The following is a 16,954-nucleotide window of genomic DNA, read 5'->3' on the forward strand; positions in this document are numbered from 1 at the left end:
AGCGTAAAATATATAGGACAGTTAGGATTATTTTGTTGGTAGAACTCCATCGCGGAACTACCATCAGGCCCGAGCTGCAGGTAAATGACCGCAAACCCTTAGCTGCGCTTATCGTTATAGTGCAGGAATGGCGAGACCCAAGAAGATAACGATTCTGTTCTGCGAATAAGCATGCAGTTGGTATTGACTTCCACCAGCATGCTGTCCATGGTTTACAGATAACGCAATAACTTCAAGCGATAGACCAAATTTTTATTGGCGCGCTTGTATTTTGTAACATCCTATATGTCTAGTTACGACTTGCGCAATAAGAGTTATGGTAACTAAAATGGTTTTAATTTTATTTTTGAAAAAATTTTAAAAAGAAAGAAAGACAAAAAACTCCATAAAATCACCAGAAAGGCTTTCTAGCTTGGCCCGTGCAATGCCTTGGCTGCGATGCTAGTGAACTTAATGATCTCGATACGGTAGCTGTGATCGCCAAGGAAGGACATGCGCAGTTGGGCGATCCTGCTGCCTTGTTTTGCGACTGCATAAAACACTGCGTTGTCTTTTAAAATGTTAAACAAAAGGTTGCTTTTCAGGACAACTTTTCCCCTGATGTACACCAAGCGTTGCAATATGTTTAACATTAAGGTGAAATGCATGTTTTTTCTTCTCGTGTTGGCAAGCAAAGCTCACTGCGCTTGCAAGATGCCCGAGGAGTTGCCAGATGACTTGCTGGGTATGGTAAGTCCGGGTGAGTGGTTGATTTTGGTGGAGCGACAACTGGAGCAGATACGAAGGAGCGGAGGCTGTGAAACGGAGGTGAGTTATTCTTACTTGTGCTTCTCAGATCACAGCAATACACACTTCATCGGTTTCTTTTTTTAGTCAATTAGGACAAGTGTCAAATTCCCATGTTTACAATATTATTTTGATATGTACTTTTACGTGTATAAATGCTGGTATTATTTTTTAGCAATGTTATTTTTGCATGTGATAATAAAAGCACCATACTTTCTGTCCGTAAATACAAAAATACGTTATATCCTTTCTGTCCAATCAAAAGGCAACGCTGACTATTCGATTCTAGTAGAAAAATCGTTTTGGAATCGAATTATAACTGTGTTATAGGGGCGTGGTCCATGCGCAATTGAGAGAACGGTGGTAAAGAATACCCCTGGAGTTTGTTCACCAAGTGCTGACGGAATACCGGCGTGCTTGGAAATCGCCAGTGAAAAGTAAGATATTGGTTCTTTGCAGTCGTTCTAGTTTCAAATATACTTGAACACTAAAATGTGTCCTCTGTAGAGGAGTATACCAATGATAATTGAAATTCCAAAAATACGTGTTTCTAAGAATCAGTCACTGTATACAATCGTGCGATGGAAAGAATGCCACCAAACGAACGCTAATGCGAATACATATTAGCCCGTAGAACGCACGTGCGTTTTGGGCCACACCTGAAACCTAATCGGATTTTCGTGAAACCAAATCGCCGGTGAAGAAAAACAAACAAACTCTACTGGAGTTTTGAACAGCAATAAATAATTGCCACTCCCTCAATGTTGCGGCAAGTTATAAATGAAAGCTGAAGTCGTCGCATTTTTGAGGTGGAAATCATCGTATCAGAAAGTTTCTTGCCATTTCCATTAAAATAAGAAACTGAACTGACCTAAGGAAAATTAAAAGCTTTTCTAAAAAACTAAAATGTAGCTTACTGCACTTGTACTTAAAGATAGTTCTTGACTTGCGGCAGGTCTTTTCAGTGTATAGCTTTGGGCAGAGAGGCGTCTTCTGTCAGCACTTGAACTTGTAACGCCCGACAGGTTAAAACCAAGTCTGCATCTCACGGATTATTGTAGTTCTTGTTTTCTACTAATTCAATGTTTCCCAACCGGTGGTATACGCGTAGGCGATTCAATAATTTGCGGATATAGTTAAAATTGAAAAAATCGAAAGTGATCTCAAAATGTTTGTTACTTCATCCCCTAGGTTACTTTATAACACTCAACTAAGAGGTACGCGTCGAAACTGTTTTACCTCCCAGTGGTGCGCAACCACAAAAAGGTTGGGAATCACTGTAGTAATTAAACAATAATTTTTCAGCACAAACAAGCTGCGTTCTGTGTTGTTCCATCCCGATTGTCTCTACCTTCTGACTCACGATGTTCTGACCCGGTTGTTGCAGAACAATCCGAGGCCTCATGTGTTTCAACAATTCGTCGAGGAATTAAACATAGGTACGAGTTTCCGGTTGCCACTCTGCTCGTCCAGTACTTCGAATCTGACATGTGGCGAATTTTCTTTTGCTCGTGAAAATAGTCAATAACGTCTCAAAACAAACAACAACATAACTTTGATGTGTTTACATGATATTCAATAACATAAACGTTGTAAAACGTATTGAGTACCTACGCGTAAATACGAAATTCGCTTGAAAGTTTTTATTCCAGTTGCTGCTAGGCACATTATCAACAAGAAAAGCTATGCATCAGCCTCGTTGAGGATGTACTTACATTTATACGAGGACATCCTGATAAAGGCTGTTGCATAGCAACCAAAACGTTGATATTTAGAAATATTGTTGCCAGAATAATAGGCTTTTTGTATTGTTTCAACTCTATGCCTAAATCTCAATGTTGTTTTCTCTCGTTAACATTCAGATTACACTGCAACCCGATCCAGACCAACAGCGTGCAACTTCACCGAATCAGTCACTGAATCGATCCCCGGTTCTTGCGTGCAGTCCCCCATTGGCTATGGTTGCCAAGCGACGAATTCAACTCTAAGTGAATTCGGGCACCCCGATTGCAAATATTTGGAAAATTAATTTCTCTTTCAAACAAACTTACAGTTCATACATCCATTTATCGTCTTCATGTCTTGCAAATAAAAATCCCCTTGTCTGAACTGGCTTCCATTGACAATGACCGAAGTATTTTATCGTTTGTCGCTAGGTGGCGCTTACGAGTCACACACCTGTTTATGTACTGCTTCCTCGTATTGTGTTGAATGTGATGCCACAAAGCTCAGACGCGCACTGCTGCTTTATGTACAATAAACTGAGACACACAACTGTTTTGGGGATGTTTTAAAGCTAAAACTCACGCAGGTAGTTCTTTGATCAATTATTTTCTCATTCCAGTAGTTTGTATTTGGTAATTATAACTGATCGACGTAGACTGCAAAATATCACAAATTTGTTCCTGGATAGGATAGCTCGACTTTCTGCAGCAAACTTATGATACTTTTGCAACAACAGCTCGGTAACTACTTGCAGGAATTCAGCAGCGATTTTAAAACCTTACCTAAACAACACTAACTTCTTAGGGAAATAAATTTATGTTACTATGCATCAGAATTGTTTTAAACCTCTTGGCTGTCTGTTTTTGCAAAAAAAAAACGATTAAGACATCATTCTGAAACAGTCAAAAGTCACATGCTGGTAAAATACTTGCAGGCCAACCTGGTTGCTTGCTTGCTTGCTTTTGATTGGAGTTGAATCCTGATCGTGTACACTAATTATTCACGCCGCTGGCATACTTTGCAGCGTTTTCACTTCAGCAACGGGAAATTTTCCAAGTTGATTGAGGGCGCGTTTCAAACAAACCGGTGATTCCAGGTATTTAGCTTTCTAAACATAAACCTAAATTGATGTTACAGCTGTATTATCAAACTACATTACTGTTCTAAAATTCGAGATTAGAAATTACGCCCTACTTTTTCTATTGTATTTCGTTTCAAATACTATTATCGTGTAATTAAATATTTTAGCTTACGTTATAGTATAATGCAATCATAAATTAGCAAATGTACTTTAATATACTATGGTTAACATGGGCGCCTGACTCGATAACCTTTATTTATCGGTGACCATGCCATTTCATTTCCTTGTTTTTTGTTCGTCGCGTAGTTGCTTTTCTCGCAAAAATAAACATGATTTGATTTGAGAAGTTTACATAGCAAATATTGGTGTGGAAGCAGATCAGTAAAGTTTACCCGTCAGATGTCGCACAAGAGCAACCCTATCTTCAAAGAAAAAAGAGAAATGGGCGGAGAAAGGGGGGCGTGCCTCAGTCTGGAGTCTTCGGCCACTACAAGATGGCGAGAGTGCGTGTATGACCTCACTCAAGCCAGACAGCGCAATTAGCTTTCACTGGAAAAGAGGGCTTAGCGCATAATTGTTAATTAGCCTCGAAAATGTAAATAATGGATGCTACAACGCATCTTTACGTATTAACGCTGTTAAATGGCACTTAAGCTAATAATTATGGCAATAAAAATGGCGTTTTGTTATGCTGTATGATGTTGTCAAATTTGATTGTAGGAAATTTTTGGAGATAGTCAGGTATTAGGGGCCTAGTGGCAATGTTAGCCACGATGAGATCTAGTACATAGGAAGTTTGCTGGGAACTCTTGTGTGTTGGAAGCCGTTTGCAAGATGGGTGGAACAGAAAGAAACAGACAACAAAACTTAAAAAAGCCCCTCCATCGAGGAAGGTTTAAGCTTCCACTGGCAATATTGTTTATACTTCTTGCAGTACTTCTAGTACTGTTGGTGGCTTTTCTATTTCGCAAGGTAAAACATTTTTTTATCCATGCAATTAAGCATTTGGAAGTAGGAGCATATAGCTTTGTTAAAATCAGGCGGTAATTTTTTTGTAAATTCAAAAAAAATGGGCTGTGGTTTAAGTTAAAGATGTGACTTCTAAAAAAACAAAATGTTAATCTAATTGTAACCTTTTGGTGCACAGAAATCGCCAACGACATGCACTGAGGATAACGTTTGTCCAGGGAAAGTTTTGGTTCCTCATCATTATAGTCTCGTCAAAGAGAGGGATGTCGAAGGGCATGTACGTAACAATTTGATTTCTATTCTTGAACAATAAATTTGATTTCTTGTTATTCATGACATACGTTTATCTGCTTAAGTCCAGAAAATTGTAACCAGAAAAACCTAAACTGCCCATACAAACTGGTGACAATGTTAGTGATAACCTATTTTGTGCAGGATCTAATACATGTGCAATCGAATGACTTGGCCACTGTGAAGAAAGTTTGTGATCTTTTTGATGAGTGTCAAGGTAATAACACCAACCTGAAGTCTGTGTCTCATACCTGTTATGTCCATTTGTGTACAAAATACCTTTTTGTTTCAAAGGTTTTAACAGCAACGGCTGGTTAAAAACATCAGTCTCATCCTATCAACATGGGCCAGCACATCTGTATGTAAAGCAGGCGCCCTTAGACAATAGGGTAATGCTTAATTTAAATAATTAAACATGTATTCTGCATGACAATGAAAGACGTATACTTTACTGTGAATGATGGTAAATCATTTATAATTACTTCTGCAGAGATCTGGTTCTCAAAACTCGCACTTGGATTATGGGTCTTTCATCAGCAAAATGAAGGTAATTTATATACAGTTTTTATTTATTTATATGAGTTCATTAAATATTGTTTGGTAACTATAGCCTCGATACTTATTCTGTACAAAGTTTCATAAGATGTTTACCTTTCAGGTATATGTGTACGACACTGCTATTGGTATTGAGCACCGACCTCGAAGAATAGGGGGTTATGGCACTGAAAGGCTCTTTGTTGAGCAATTGTTAAAGTCACCTTTTGTAACGCAGGTGATATTACAAATTTATGTCTCAATCTATTTATATCACAAACCAATAAAGGCTTAGAATGTAACCAAGGCATGAAATTTAATTTAATTTTACTTCAATTACCAACACATAGCTTTGTTATGTTGCATGATTATTGTATCTGCATTGCAAGGTTTATTGGTTGTACTGCATTGCTGACATGTCTGTACTACCAACAGTTTAAGCCAATATAGAAAGAAAATCAATTTTGGTTCGTGTAAACCATAATAAATTATGCATGATAGCCCATCCCACATGTGAGACAAAGCATGTTGTTATAGCCCATGTAATGTTTGGATTATCTTTTTACCCAAAATTAATGACAGGTCTTCGAAGAAGATTATCTGCACTAAAACAACTTCCTTCTGCCACTCTAACCAGCTGATTAAAATACCACTTATAAACTGGCAAAATTGCATTTGATGGTTACTGAACAATAGGAGCTATTTAAAACTCCTCTTTGCCCAACATTTATATCTCCCAGCACAAAATATAAACTTGCTTTTTTTGTGTTTGCAGAATCCTAATGAAGCAACTTTCTTTTTCATCCCAATCCGTTGTTCTTCTTACATTTTGGATTTTTCAACCGAGCATGAAGGAGTCGTTGAAACAAAGAAAGTAATTGGGCAGGTCCTTGCCGAGATAAAAGAAAAGTATGTTTCTGTCATGTTATATATAATGCAATGCAGCACTTTAGCATTGTCAGTTGCAGTTTATATTGTCAACTGTTTGAGCCACATTTTTAGGTTTATGTATTTTTTATTGTGGGGCGTCAATGCCCTTGCTTGCTTTTGTATTTATAACAACTATAATTTAACAAGAAAACAAAAGTTGTCTTTATTTTTGCAGAGCAATGAATTTAAATTGCTTGTACGGCGTGTTGTGATCTTTGCAAAGTGTGCGGAAAAGTTTTGTTGTGATTTTGCTCATTTAATGCCAACTCATCCATACCCATTGTATTTTACTGTATGCAATCATCTGTGACCTTTGTGTTTTACTATGTGCAGTCATCCGTATTGGTCATGGTCTGATGGCTCCGACCACTTTTACGTGTGTGCTCATGACGTGGGAGCAGAAATTGGCTCTGGAATTCTAAAGAACGCCATTGCTCTCGTCAACACCGCAGACTATGAAGATCCATATTTTGTTCCACATAAGGTTTGTTACATATTTGCCAATTATTATATAAAAATATGATTAATATTAAAAATATACCTGAGATGCTTTCGTCACAACATACCAAGTCATGCCACACACAAGACTAAAAATTTAAATTAATTTTTTTTCTTAATTAAGAATTAGAAAGTTAAAAGGAATGTTTTGTTTATTATGTTGTCACATTGCAACATATGCATCACCGTCCATTTAACATTACACTCTTTCAAGAAAAAAATCAAATATGCGTTTTGTAGGACATTAGTCTGCCCCCTGCTACGTCACCGGGACTTCATCACCCGTCGAGAATTGGGGAGGGAGGGGCAAGCATTGATCCTGTCACCAGAAAAATATTTGCATTTTTCGCCGGGGATGTCAAGAGGTATTTTAAGTCTTTACGTGTTTGATTTGCTTCATGGTCAGAATTTGTTTGTGTCACTTAAGTTTACAATATAAGCCCTTTGTTTTCATAAGCAAAGCATCGTCTGTAGTCGCCACATTTTTGTTTTGGTATTTGAATTTAAATTGTGATATTGCATTTTTTGCATTCTTTGCAATCCACACACCAAGCATGATATCTTGTGAAACATTTGCATTTTCACAGTTTTGCAAATGCAGTAATTAATTTGATACAGGCCAAAATCTAATGTTATAAAAGTTTTTAAATTTTTGGTCTGTCTCAAGAAGTGCCAAGACTTAAAACATGTGGTCAATTAATATTCGTAGCATAGTAATACCTATTAATTTCAACAGTGGCAGGATTCGTCCAACTGTTTGGAACAAATGGGCGTCAGATGAAGACTTTGTTATAAAAAATGTCCTTCTTAAACCAGATGTTTATCTTGATTATCTGAAGAAATCTAAATTCTGTTTAATTATCAGGGGCCGAGAGGTAAAAGTTATGACAAAACATTTGTAACTTGCATGAACACTACATGATTTTTCATTTTTATAAATTGGTTTCATTATAAAAAGAAAGTTGTAACATTTCACTATAATTTAATATTGCAATCTAGTGGGGATTTGTAAAAAAAAATTGGCAACCTTTACATTACAACATTTGCTTTGTGGTTTAAGTCTCTGGGTTTCTTGTAACACTCAAGTGAGTTAGGCGTCATAATTGAATAGTGTAAATGCTGCATTCTTGTCTCCGCCAGTTGGCACACTGTTGGTTGCCAAAGTTCATTGTCAAGTGTGTACACGCCAAAGACTTGACAAACAGTAGTTTTGTAATAAATGTGCGTATTTACTAAACATGACAAGTACCATGTACAATGCCAATTTTTCCATTACCATAGTTGTTACAGGGGCATTGTGGTAAAATTTAAAAACCTTTTTTTCTGCATGCAACCTTATACAATGGCACCTTTTTCTTGTTCGTTATCAGGTGTGGAGTCCACGTCTTGTTGAAGCGATATTTATGGGTTGTGTTCCAGTTATTTTGTCAAACCACTATCATCTACCTCTGCAGGGAATTGTAAACTGGAATGATTTTTCTATCATTGTACCTGAGCAAGAGGTTGGTACACAAATTTCTCATAAATTTTTGTGTAAGGTTTGATAATTTAAGGAGTTGTTATTAAAAACAAACAGTAAGTACGTACATACCAAGTTTCTGAGTTAATTTGTAAAATTGGTTTCTTCTATAAAAAAACAAGACTATTAAAAATACACCACATTACAAGAGCAATGGTTTTCTTTACTACATGCTTAACTGTCCCAATTAATTGACTAACTTAAGATAAGCACAATTTTGTTTCAGTTAATTATCTGTCGAATACAAAACCTCGCACAAAAGTGTTGGTATTGAAAACATGAATTGTTGGGAACTATGGAATGAGCAAATAAATTTCTATTGTTCACATTCCTTTGTTCCAAACAAGAGGTTTAAAAAGTTTGTCTCGTCTAATAAAACTGTTTGTATTGACGTCATATTCTGCGAGCCGTCAATATTTATTTAAAGTTTGACCATAGATTGTCATAAATTGTTTCAAACGATCTTCAGGCTTACTCTGCAACCAGCTCAAACTATATGACCGGCATTAGGTTTTCCAGATATTAATATCCAGTGATTCTTAAATTTGTTTTGTCCACATTTTCTGCCCACTCAATCATTTTTACTGCAGTATTCATATTGCATTTCCAAAACCCCCAAGTGCTAATGAAGTGTTTACAGAGTACTTGGTAGCTTGGGTTTAGCAGCGTTCACTTTGTTCGTGTACACATTTAATGATCAACTTGGGAGTGGAAGAAATTATCTCTTTTCCGTTTTGTAATTCCAAAAGCAATCAAATCAATATATCTGTCCAGTTTTAAAGCCTCTAATTTGTTGTCATGGCTACACAAACCAACAATGTCTGTCCCATTTCTCCAGTGTTTGCATACCATTTTTTATTGTGATTTGTTTCAGTTTGAAGACATATCATGCCATTTACTAACTGTAAATTCCCCCCTAAAAGCAAAACATAAGTAAAAATGAAAATATCTGGTATCTTGAAATGGCTTTTTTGGTTAATTTTGTAAACATTGGAATGCTGAAACTAAATTTGAGCAAAAAGATTTTGTATAATTTACAATATAATTTTAGATTGCATAAACTTAAAATACAGTTTGTGTAAAACATTCAACTCACTGGACAAAGCATGACAGCATAATTTGTGAAAGGTTTGTAAAACGATTGCTACAAGCGCCCAAAATGCTTTCAGCCACCTCTCTAGGGCCCTTGGCAATTAGGCTACACAGCGGACAAAGGCCATTGTGAAAACAAGTGGCTCTTACTGTTTGGGGAGCTGTAACTTCCACAGATGTTGTGCTTCCCTTATTAGTCTTACCGCCATTGTGCTTTGTGGGCAGCGCCGGATTTCTGCTCATTTTACTTCCGACCACCGGCATTTGTTGAGGTTTTTCGAATGTGTCATTGTTTGTGTTACAAAAAGTTGTAGCGTCATAATTGGTAAATCATATTCCCACCGCATCTGCTGTTCACGAGTAACGCCGAACTGCCAAAACCAACTTGAAAACAAAATTTTATTTGTGTTTCATTTCTACAAAGGATCTTTGGGGTCTCACATTTAACCGTTTATTTAAAGTCGCTGTCAGATAATATGCACGTTTACCCGTGCCGAAAAACATGTTTGGAAACATGAATTATTTTCACCAAAACAAAAAACGCAACCTTACATATTTACTTGTAAACAAGATCAACTTCAATTAAACGCCCCTGTTCCACTTTTTCAACTAACTTTGATGCAAAATAGTGCGTATTCAAACTAGTATTTCGCTGTATACAGCGTTTTTGAAGATTGTGCTGAAATTTGTGTGGCGTGGACGACAATATAGGAGTGGCGATCAGATATACGTCATTTTTCTCGGGGTTTGGCACATGGTTCTAATCCTATAATACAGTCTGTTACTCGTCATCACAATACTTGGGGATTTCGCTAGAAACTGTTATATGAAAGGTCAGGATATCTAGCAGACCTTGGGAAGCCTAAATACAGCTGTGGTAACAATGAATGATTTTCGACTTGGAACGCAATTTCTGTTTTTCGTGCTGTAGTTAGGGATTTAGCCCAAGTCTGACCTGTACTTTTTCGGGTTTTCAGTAATTTTCAAGCTGTATTCACTGGTTTAAACCGCAAGGTATAATAATTCTTTTGTTATTTATTGACATTCTAATAAAGGAGGTGTATAGTGCTATAGTGCCTATACAATAATCTGCTATCAGGACAAAACGATCAAAGCAATCTGTTTTTGAATCCCATTGCCAAATGAAAATCAAATTTTCTTTAACCAACTTTATAAAATCCAAAAATTGGTGTCTGAAAGTGACGTGACAATGCAGTTGTGAGGTTACAATAAAAAAGTGATTCAACGTATTTACTATGTACCATAACGTCAACAACCATCACAAATCATTTCCTTGCAAACCGTGGGCTGCAGTTCTGACATCACTCGACTCATTTTTTTTTCATGACTGGACCTGTATACTCCATTCATAAGTTTGAAGATTTCCGGCTTAAACCGCAGGCCTGCTTCTTTGTTTTCTGCACACGACGCGGTTTCGCTGGAATGTTTTTGTCGTGTCCATCACCAAGCTGTATAAATCTTTCAACTAATTGACGTTTAAACTGAACTTTATTCCCGCAACATTCCATTTCTTGCCTGGAACTTCCCAAGTGATAAAAACATTCCTGGATGTTTTGAACATTATTGTGTTCATAATCAGGGGAATAAAGTCTATTTATTAAAAAAATCTATGCTCCTAATTACATTACATTTATTAAGCCAATGCTGTGCCAAAATTCGACTTTTTGCTTGGCAAAAAATATTAAAATGACCCTTATTTTGTGCCTAAATCAATAGCATGCCTTGTTTGTATTGCAGGTTGGTAGTTTAAAGCAAATTTTGCGGCGAGTAACCACCCAGCAACTGCTGGAGATGCAAGCTAAGCTTACTGCAGTGTACCACCACTTCGTGTGGAATAACCCAGCAAGATCAGGGGATGCTTTCTATTCAGTTATGCAGCAACTGTGGACGCGCAGAGATGTGGTGAGGTACAAGAGCCAGTTGGGGGCCCCGAAAAACGGCCAAAGGCCCCGCGGCATTGTAAACAATGCTGACCCAAGAGGAACATTATGATGTAAGTATATCTCTCCGAAAGCGTTTGTTACGTCACAATGACTGTGTTGTTTGGTTTGGAATGTTCCTTTGTTTGAGGCTTGTTTATTGCGTCCTTTAGTTTGGAACTCGTCTTTGCTTACTCCAAAGCCCTTTTTCCCAACTCACCAAAAACTCACTCGAACCTACTATATTTATCACTTGCATTTTCACATGCGAATATTGTATTATGGCGTCATAGTACCCATTGTTACGACACAGTATTAACTTCCAATGCCTGTACCATTCAGGCAGTTCGGGTTTCAGCAATCATATTTATGTCGTCGCGAATTATCCGATAAAGTTTCTTAACTCTTTGTAATTTGATGTGGCTTTGGGCAAATGAAAGGGTTGAAAATAGATGCTTTGAACTGGTCTTTCGCTGTAAAGTTGAAGAAAACTGTATTGGTAAGCAAACAGTTTTCTTTTTTACATTTCTAAGGTTCCACTGTAACCGTTTTTAGATTTCCATAGCATTTCGCAAATGTAGATCACGTACTTTCTTCTCACTTAATTGTATTAACCTTGTACTTGTACGAACTGACATGAATCTTGCCATATTTTGTGTTTCCGCGTTCTTATGTATAGGATTATTGGTGTATAAATTGACTCTAAATACGGCAATAATGCAGAAAGCATGCTATAGAACCCACAAATTGCAATGTTAAACTTTCATTAAACCACATATATTTGGATTCTAATTACGTATAAGCGAATGCAATCTCAAAAAATTCAAAATCCCCACGAATTCGTGTAGCACAGCATTGGACTTTTGCCACAGCCTAATTTTAATAACACCTAATTTTCAATATTGCCAAATCGTCATAGGGTTACGAAAAATTCTGATGCAACGACATTTAATCCCATTTTAAAGATATTTAGTTAGAAACCTTGACCCACCATTCAGGAAATGGTTTTAATGGCGTTCATTGTCGCCAGAATCATGAAAACGTTCCTCCAGTGGCTCGAAAAGAAAGTTTATTGCATATCACTGTTGATCTGTTTCTCCCCGTTTTTTGTCGTTTAAAGTAAAATAGAGTGATTACGTTTCACAATTACTTGTTTCCTTAAAGATTGCCCACCGAAAATGGCAAAAACAAAATTATCGTGAACGAAAGAATAAACATGTACAATATCATTGCTTACTGTACAATTCGCATGGTTGCAATATTCAGGACACTTAAAACCTACATTATAGCACCCTTGGATCGTTTATGCAAAACGTCAAAACGCCCTATGGCATAAACTGCGGTGTCGCTCTTGCGTATATCAGAGGAAAACTTGTCGGTTCTGTGTTTTCTCCGGAAAATCGGAAATAAATCGCTCGCGGCCAAATTTTGTTTCGCGCCGAAATTCACGTTATTGCATTCGATCGCTGCTTCTGTTTTAAATTAAAACTTTACAATTTGTGCACCTTTAGTCTATGCGCGTACCACTTTGAACGTCTACTGCGCAGCAGTACGGCGAACGTGATCCTTTCGTCATGCCTCTACACATTCCTCGTGAAAAATTTTGGTTGCTTTTAATCACAAGACTCAGTTTTCCGCTGTTTTGCTGCAGAATGTTATGTAATGTTCATTTATTCGTAAATCTATCTTAACATCGACATCAACACTTTCTGTCTCGTCAAAAATTAAACTTAGACCTTTCTTATTCTCACAAATACGGATCAGTTCCTAACTGTGTTGTAGTTTTGGGCTGTCCAGGCGTGATCCACCCTTCTCGTGTTGGTTTATATAGCGGGTTTCACCTCATGTGCGCCATCTAGTGTAAACCGTTTAACAACAGTATGTACCACTTGGTTGCGCAAGTTTTTTGTGTTCTGTTTTATGGAGCAAAGTGGTTGTTTTTGTTGTTTGTGGCGCACTTCGTCTTATGCATGCCAGTCTTGTTTGTTTTTTGTTTCCGAATCGGCCATTGAAATTCCGTTTTTTCATTCGCAGAATTTATTCCTTAACATTACATTATTCCTCGTGGTGGTGTCGAAAGTTTAGAGGGTGATGCCGTGTCGCAAAACTACATCGATTAACCGCCCGACCAACATACCAAGCAGAAAACCTGATCGAGATTCGTGCCCAGGATGTCCTGGGTTCAAATCTCGGTGTGGTAAAAAAATAGTTTGATAAACAAACTTATACCATCAAGAATCACGGTGAGGTTTGACCTCTTACCCCCAGGCCCTTGCTACAACCGACAGAGATAAGAGCTCGATCAGTATGGCGAAGTTGGTTACGCTAATAAAGTGGAATCGGTTTGGTGAAAAATGCGCAAAACTTAAAAAATTGGATCACGTGACAGAGTCTAATTTCTGGCGCTGTTTCTTTTTCAGTTTAACCCAATGTCAACAAAACTTCCTCGTTTAATGAAAAACAGCAACGAATCGAACACGAAAAATACATTTAAATACGATCTGAGCAAAGACTTTGGATCACCTCATGGCTGAAAATCCAACCATGCTTCTCGGTCGCGGGTAATCCCCCGGTAATCGTTCGTGCAGCATTGCCAGCAGAAAACTAGTCGGGTCGTCCTTTAGACCAAGCTTCTCCACGTTCAAAATCGCCCCAATAAAGAGCGCGTCTAATTCCTTGTCACCCATTTTACCATGGTACTCTCGTAATTTACCCGGCCGAGTTCCCGCAAACGGCTCATCGGCCTTGCTGCGGTTTCGAGCCACGAAGCTTTCAAAGGTCTCTGATTTTCGTTCCGATGCCTTTTTGTTCTGGATTAGCTGGGAGTAGGCAGCAAGTTTCCCCAGCCATTCTATCCACTCTTGTCTGTACCAAGTCGGTTGCTTCCATTCGAGGTTTTTGTTACAATTCGTTCCCTCACAGCAATACAAGCAAAGGGAAATGTCGCTTTGAGGGTCGCACACCCCTTGCATAACCTGCAGACGGGCCTCAGTATGACAAGCCTGAGGAGTAAAGTACAAAATTTTTATACAGACTACCGACAAGCGCTGTATGCAGCCTGGGTAGTTAGTGATTTTGATGGACTCGCCACCCTAACACATATCAAAGTAGCGACGAATATCAAGTTACTGTATGTTTTACTTCGGCTTTCGTCGTTTATGCGAGGGGGTTGTATTTCCGACAGCGTTTTTCATTTGTAGTTCGAAATCACGTATTCATAAAAACAGTCGTTCAAATTTGATAGCGTGGACCAATGTAAAATATGCAAGAGTTCACATTATTATGTTAAAAATATACAAAATTTTACACAGTAGGGAGGTGTTTGCCGCAAGTGTAGGTTAGTCTTTAGATTAAACGAACTATTAAACGAACTATCATGCGAAAATATGCATTTTTTTATTATACCTGTAATTGTTTGCATCGCTTCTCAACAAAAATTTTCGAATTTTCCTTTCTCACAATATTCTGGCACCCCTCCCCATCTATTACATTGCAGGTCTGGTTGTAGTTGTTGCATTCGTCGTTGGACAAAGACGGAATGCACGACTGGCACTCTATGAATTCTGTAACAATTACAACTTTGGTTAAAAAGGTTGTTTATATTTTTAATGTTGCTCGTTATGACATGAAAAAAATATGTATTGGCCATAAGGGCTGTTTTTTTAGTTTTAGTAGGGGAATAATGATATCTTTGCTTCGTTGCAAACTTAACACCTTTAAACTTGACATTTGCCAAGCTTTACTTGTCAAAATACATCAGACTATAGTTTGTGTCACATACGAAGTTTCGCCATGAGATTGAGCGTTCTACTAAAAGATTTGAACTTACAAAAACAACACGTAGGAAGTTTTATTGGAAACAATGGAGATTGCAACAGGTTTTTTTTACGAACCTTCCTCGCATTCAACATCGCCGCATTGCTCCACTTGCACGCCATCTAGCGGACAGCCCCTTCCCTCCGCACAAGAACGATTTCGGAAACGCTCTCCGCCGCCGCAAGTGGCGGAACAGGGCGACCACGGTTGCCAAGACGACCACTCTGTCGAATTGCAAGCAGATGAAAGTCATCGCTACCGACCGCATTCAAACGAAAATTCAACGAAGAATTCCTAACCTCGACAAAGTTCGGCTACGGTGTCGTCATGGCAACAGGTGTGGGAGGACGACGAGTATGGGGAATCCCCACAACAGCGAATCATCTGGGCATGCTTCGGGTTTCGCATGCGGGCTGGAAAGGAAATTGCGATGGTTGCAAGTTGTTTCACTGCAATAAGCGCAAAGGCTGTGCTTAAAACTTATATGTTGATATTACGGCAGAAGCAATCTTCAATTCACTAATTCACTAAACTGAATATCCACTACAGAGTAAGTTTGTTGCTAGAGGGACATAATCACACATGATTGCCCGAAGACTAAACTTTTTAAATGAAAAACTGTTTTTTTGAACTTACCTCGTAACTTTCGATGGTAAGAAAGACAATGAAGCTTTGAAGAAGTCGCCTCCAAAACAAAATATGTCAAAAACACCACGACTGCCTTTAACTGCATTTTGTAAAACTTGGGTCGATTCTTAAAAAAGACAATCAACGCGAGATGTGACTGGAATAATTGCTATTCATTTAACCTTTTAAACTTTGTATCAAGATGTATTTCTCTGGACAAAACCTGAAATGTTTAAAATATGTTAAATAAAACAAGAAATTAAATGCAGTAAAATCAATGTCTAAACACTTCAATTCCTTCAAATATTTGCTAAGCCTAAAAAAGCGTATCTAAACAATAACAATCGTGCGATTTTTTACACGATACTGTTAAACACGTCTAATTACACGATAACATTGCGAATAGTAAAATACGAAACCCGATATACAGTTGTACAGTCAGAGGTGCCTCGATTGTAACATTACCTAAGACATTATCACAATGCAGTAGAAACTGTGACATGCGATACGCACTTGCCCGCTACTCTTCTTTCATCGCAATAGAAGTTACCAACCGAAATAGCAATTAAACTTAGAAACCAGGGATCATTCAAAACGACCTTTAAGGACGTTACTATTATGAGGTAATAAACATTTAACTAATTAACACGTCATAATGCAAGCTGCATGTGTCTGTTAAGTAAGATTTACAAACCTTTTTACCATTGGTGAATTCGCATCGAGACTTAGTACATTAGCAGCGATATAATTGCTATACTTTGATACGTAATCACCGAACATTTGAAGCTTTACCAGAAGTTGGTGATGCACTTTTCCATTTTGGGGCATCCGGTGTTGCGTAATCTCCCATCTGCTGATTGATTTTGTTGTTTTAAATGTGAAAAGCGAGACAATTGTTGATTTATCGATATGTCCCACGCCTGGTGGATTACAAAGACCATGTTGTGTTAACCTAAATATACTGATGCATTGACCAATTGTATGCATTCACCCGGTATAAACAATGTGCTGTTTATATAGTATCAAAACATGATTAATTGTTGATGGTCTGATGAAACACACGCACCAAGTGACCAAAACATTTGTTTGTTTTTAATTTAGAATTGTGGAAATAAACGGCTTTTTGGATGATCGAGAGTCGTATCT

The 16,954-nt window shown here is 37.8% G+C and overlaps 3 protein-coding genes across 3 annotated transcripts; 2 read left to right on the plus strand and 1 right to left on the minus strand.

Annotated features, from left to right (window-relative positions):
- Nucleotides 1–564: 564 nt before the first annotated feature.
- Nucleotides 565–3,063, plus strand: LOC145914122 (uncharacterized). Its single transcript, XM_083001902.1, has 4 exons — nucleotides 565–807; nucleotides 1,117–1,223; nucleotides 2,092–2,225; nucleotides 2,649–3,063. The coding sequence occupies exons 1-4, from the start codon at nucleotides 601–603 to the stop codon at nucleotides 2,813–2,815; spliced, it is 615 nt and encodes a 204-aa protein (XP_082858028.1). The 5' UTR covers nucleotides 565–600; the 3' UTR covers nucleotides 2,816–3,063.
- Nucleotides 3,064–4,317: 1,254 nt separating this feature from the next.
- LOC145913284 (uncharacterized) lies at nucleotides 4,318–13,420 on the plus strand. The gene is made up of 12 exons (XM_083000885.1): nucleotides 4,318–4,564; nucleotides 4,740–4,838; nucleotides 4,997–5,069; nucleotides 5,147–5,241; nucleotides 5,343–5,399; nucleotides 5,511–5,624; nucleotides 6,162–6,295; nucleotides 6,650–6,800; nucleotides 7,055–7,179; nucleotides 7,551–7,689; nucleotides 8,185–8,316; nucleotides 11,184–13,420. The coding sequence occupies exons 1-12, from the start codon at nucleotides 4,427–4,429 to the stop codon at nucleotides 11,436–11,438; spliced, it is 1,512 nt and encodes a 503-aa protein (XP_082857011.1). The 5' UTR covers nucleotides 4,318–4,426; the 3' UTR covers nucleotides 11,439–13,420.
- A 464-nt stretch (nucleotides 13,421–13,884) lies between these two features.
- LOC145913770 (uncharacterized) lies at nucleotides 13,885–15,914 on the minus strand. Its single transcript, XM_083001529.1, has 5 exons — nucleotides 15,818–15,914; nucleotides 15,481–15,594; nucleotides 15,259–15,405; nucleotides 14,771–14,928; nucleotides 13,885–14,367 (listed from the first exon to the last, which is right to left on the minus strand). The coding sequence occupies exons 1-5, from the start codon at nucleotides 15,912–15,914 to the stop codon at nucleotides 13,885–13,887; spliced, it is 999 nt and encodes a 332-aa protein (XP_082857655.1).
- Nucleotides 15,915–16,954: the final 1,040 nt, after the last annotated feature.

This window comes from Ascidia mentula, chromosome 9 (genome assembly GCF_947561715.1).
Source record: "Ascidia mentula chromosome 9, kaAscMent1.1, whole genome shotgun sequence".
Classification (NCBI taxonomy): domain Eukaryota; kingdom Metazoa; phylum Chordata; class Ascidiacea; order Phlebobranchia; family Ascidiidae; genus Ascidia; species Ascidia mentula.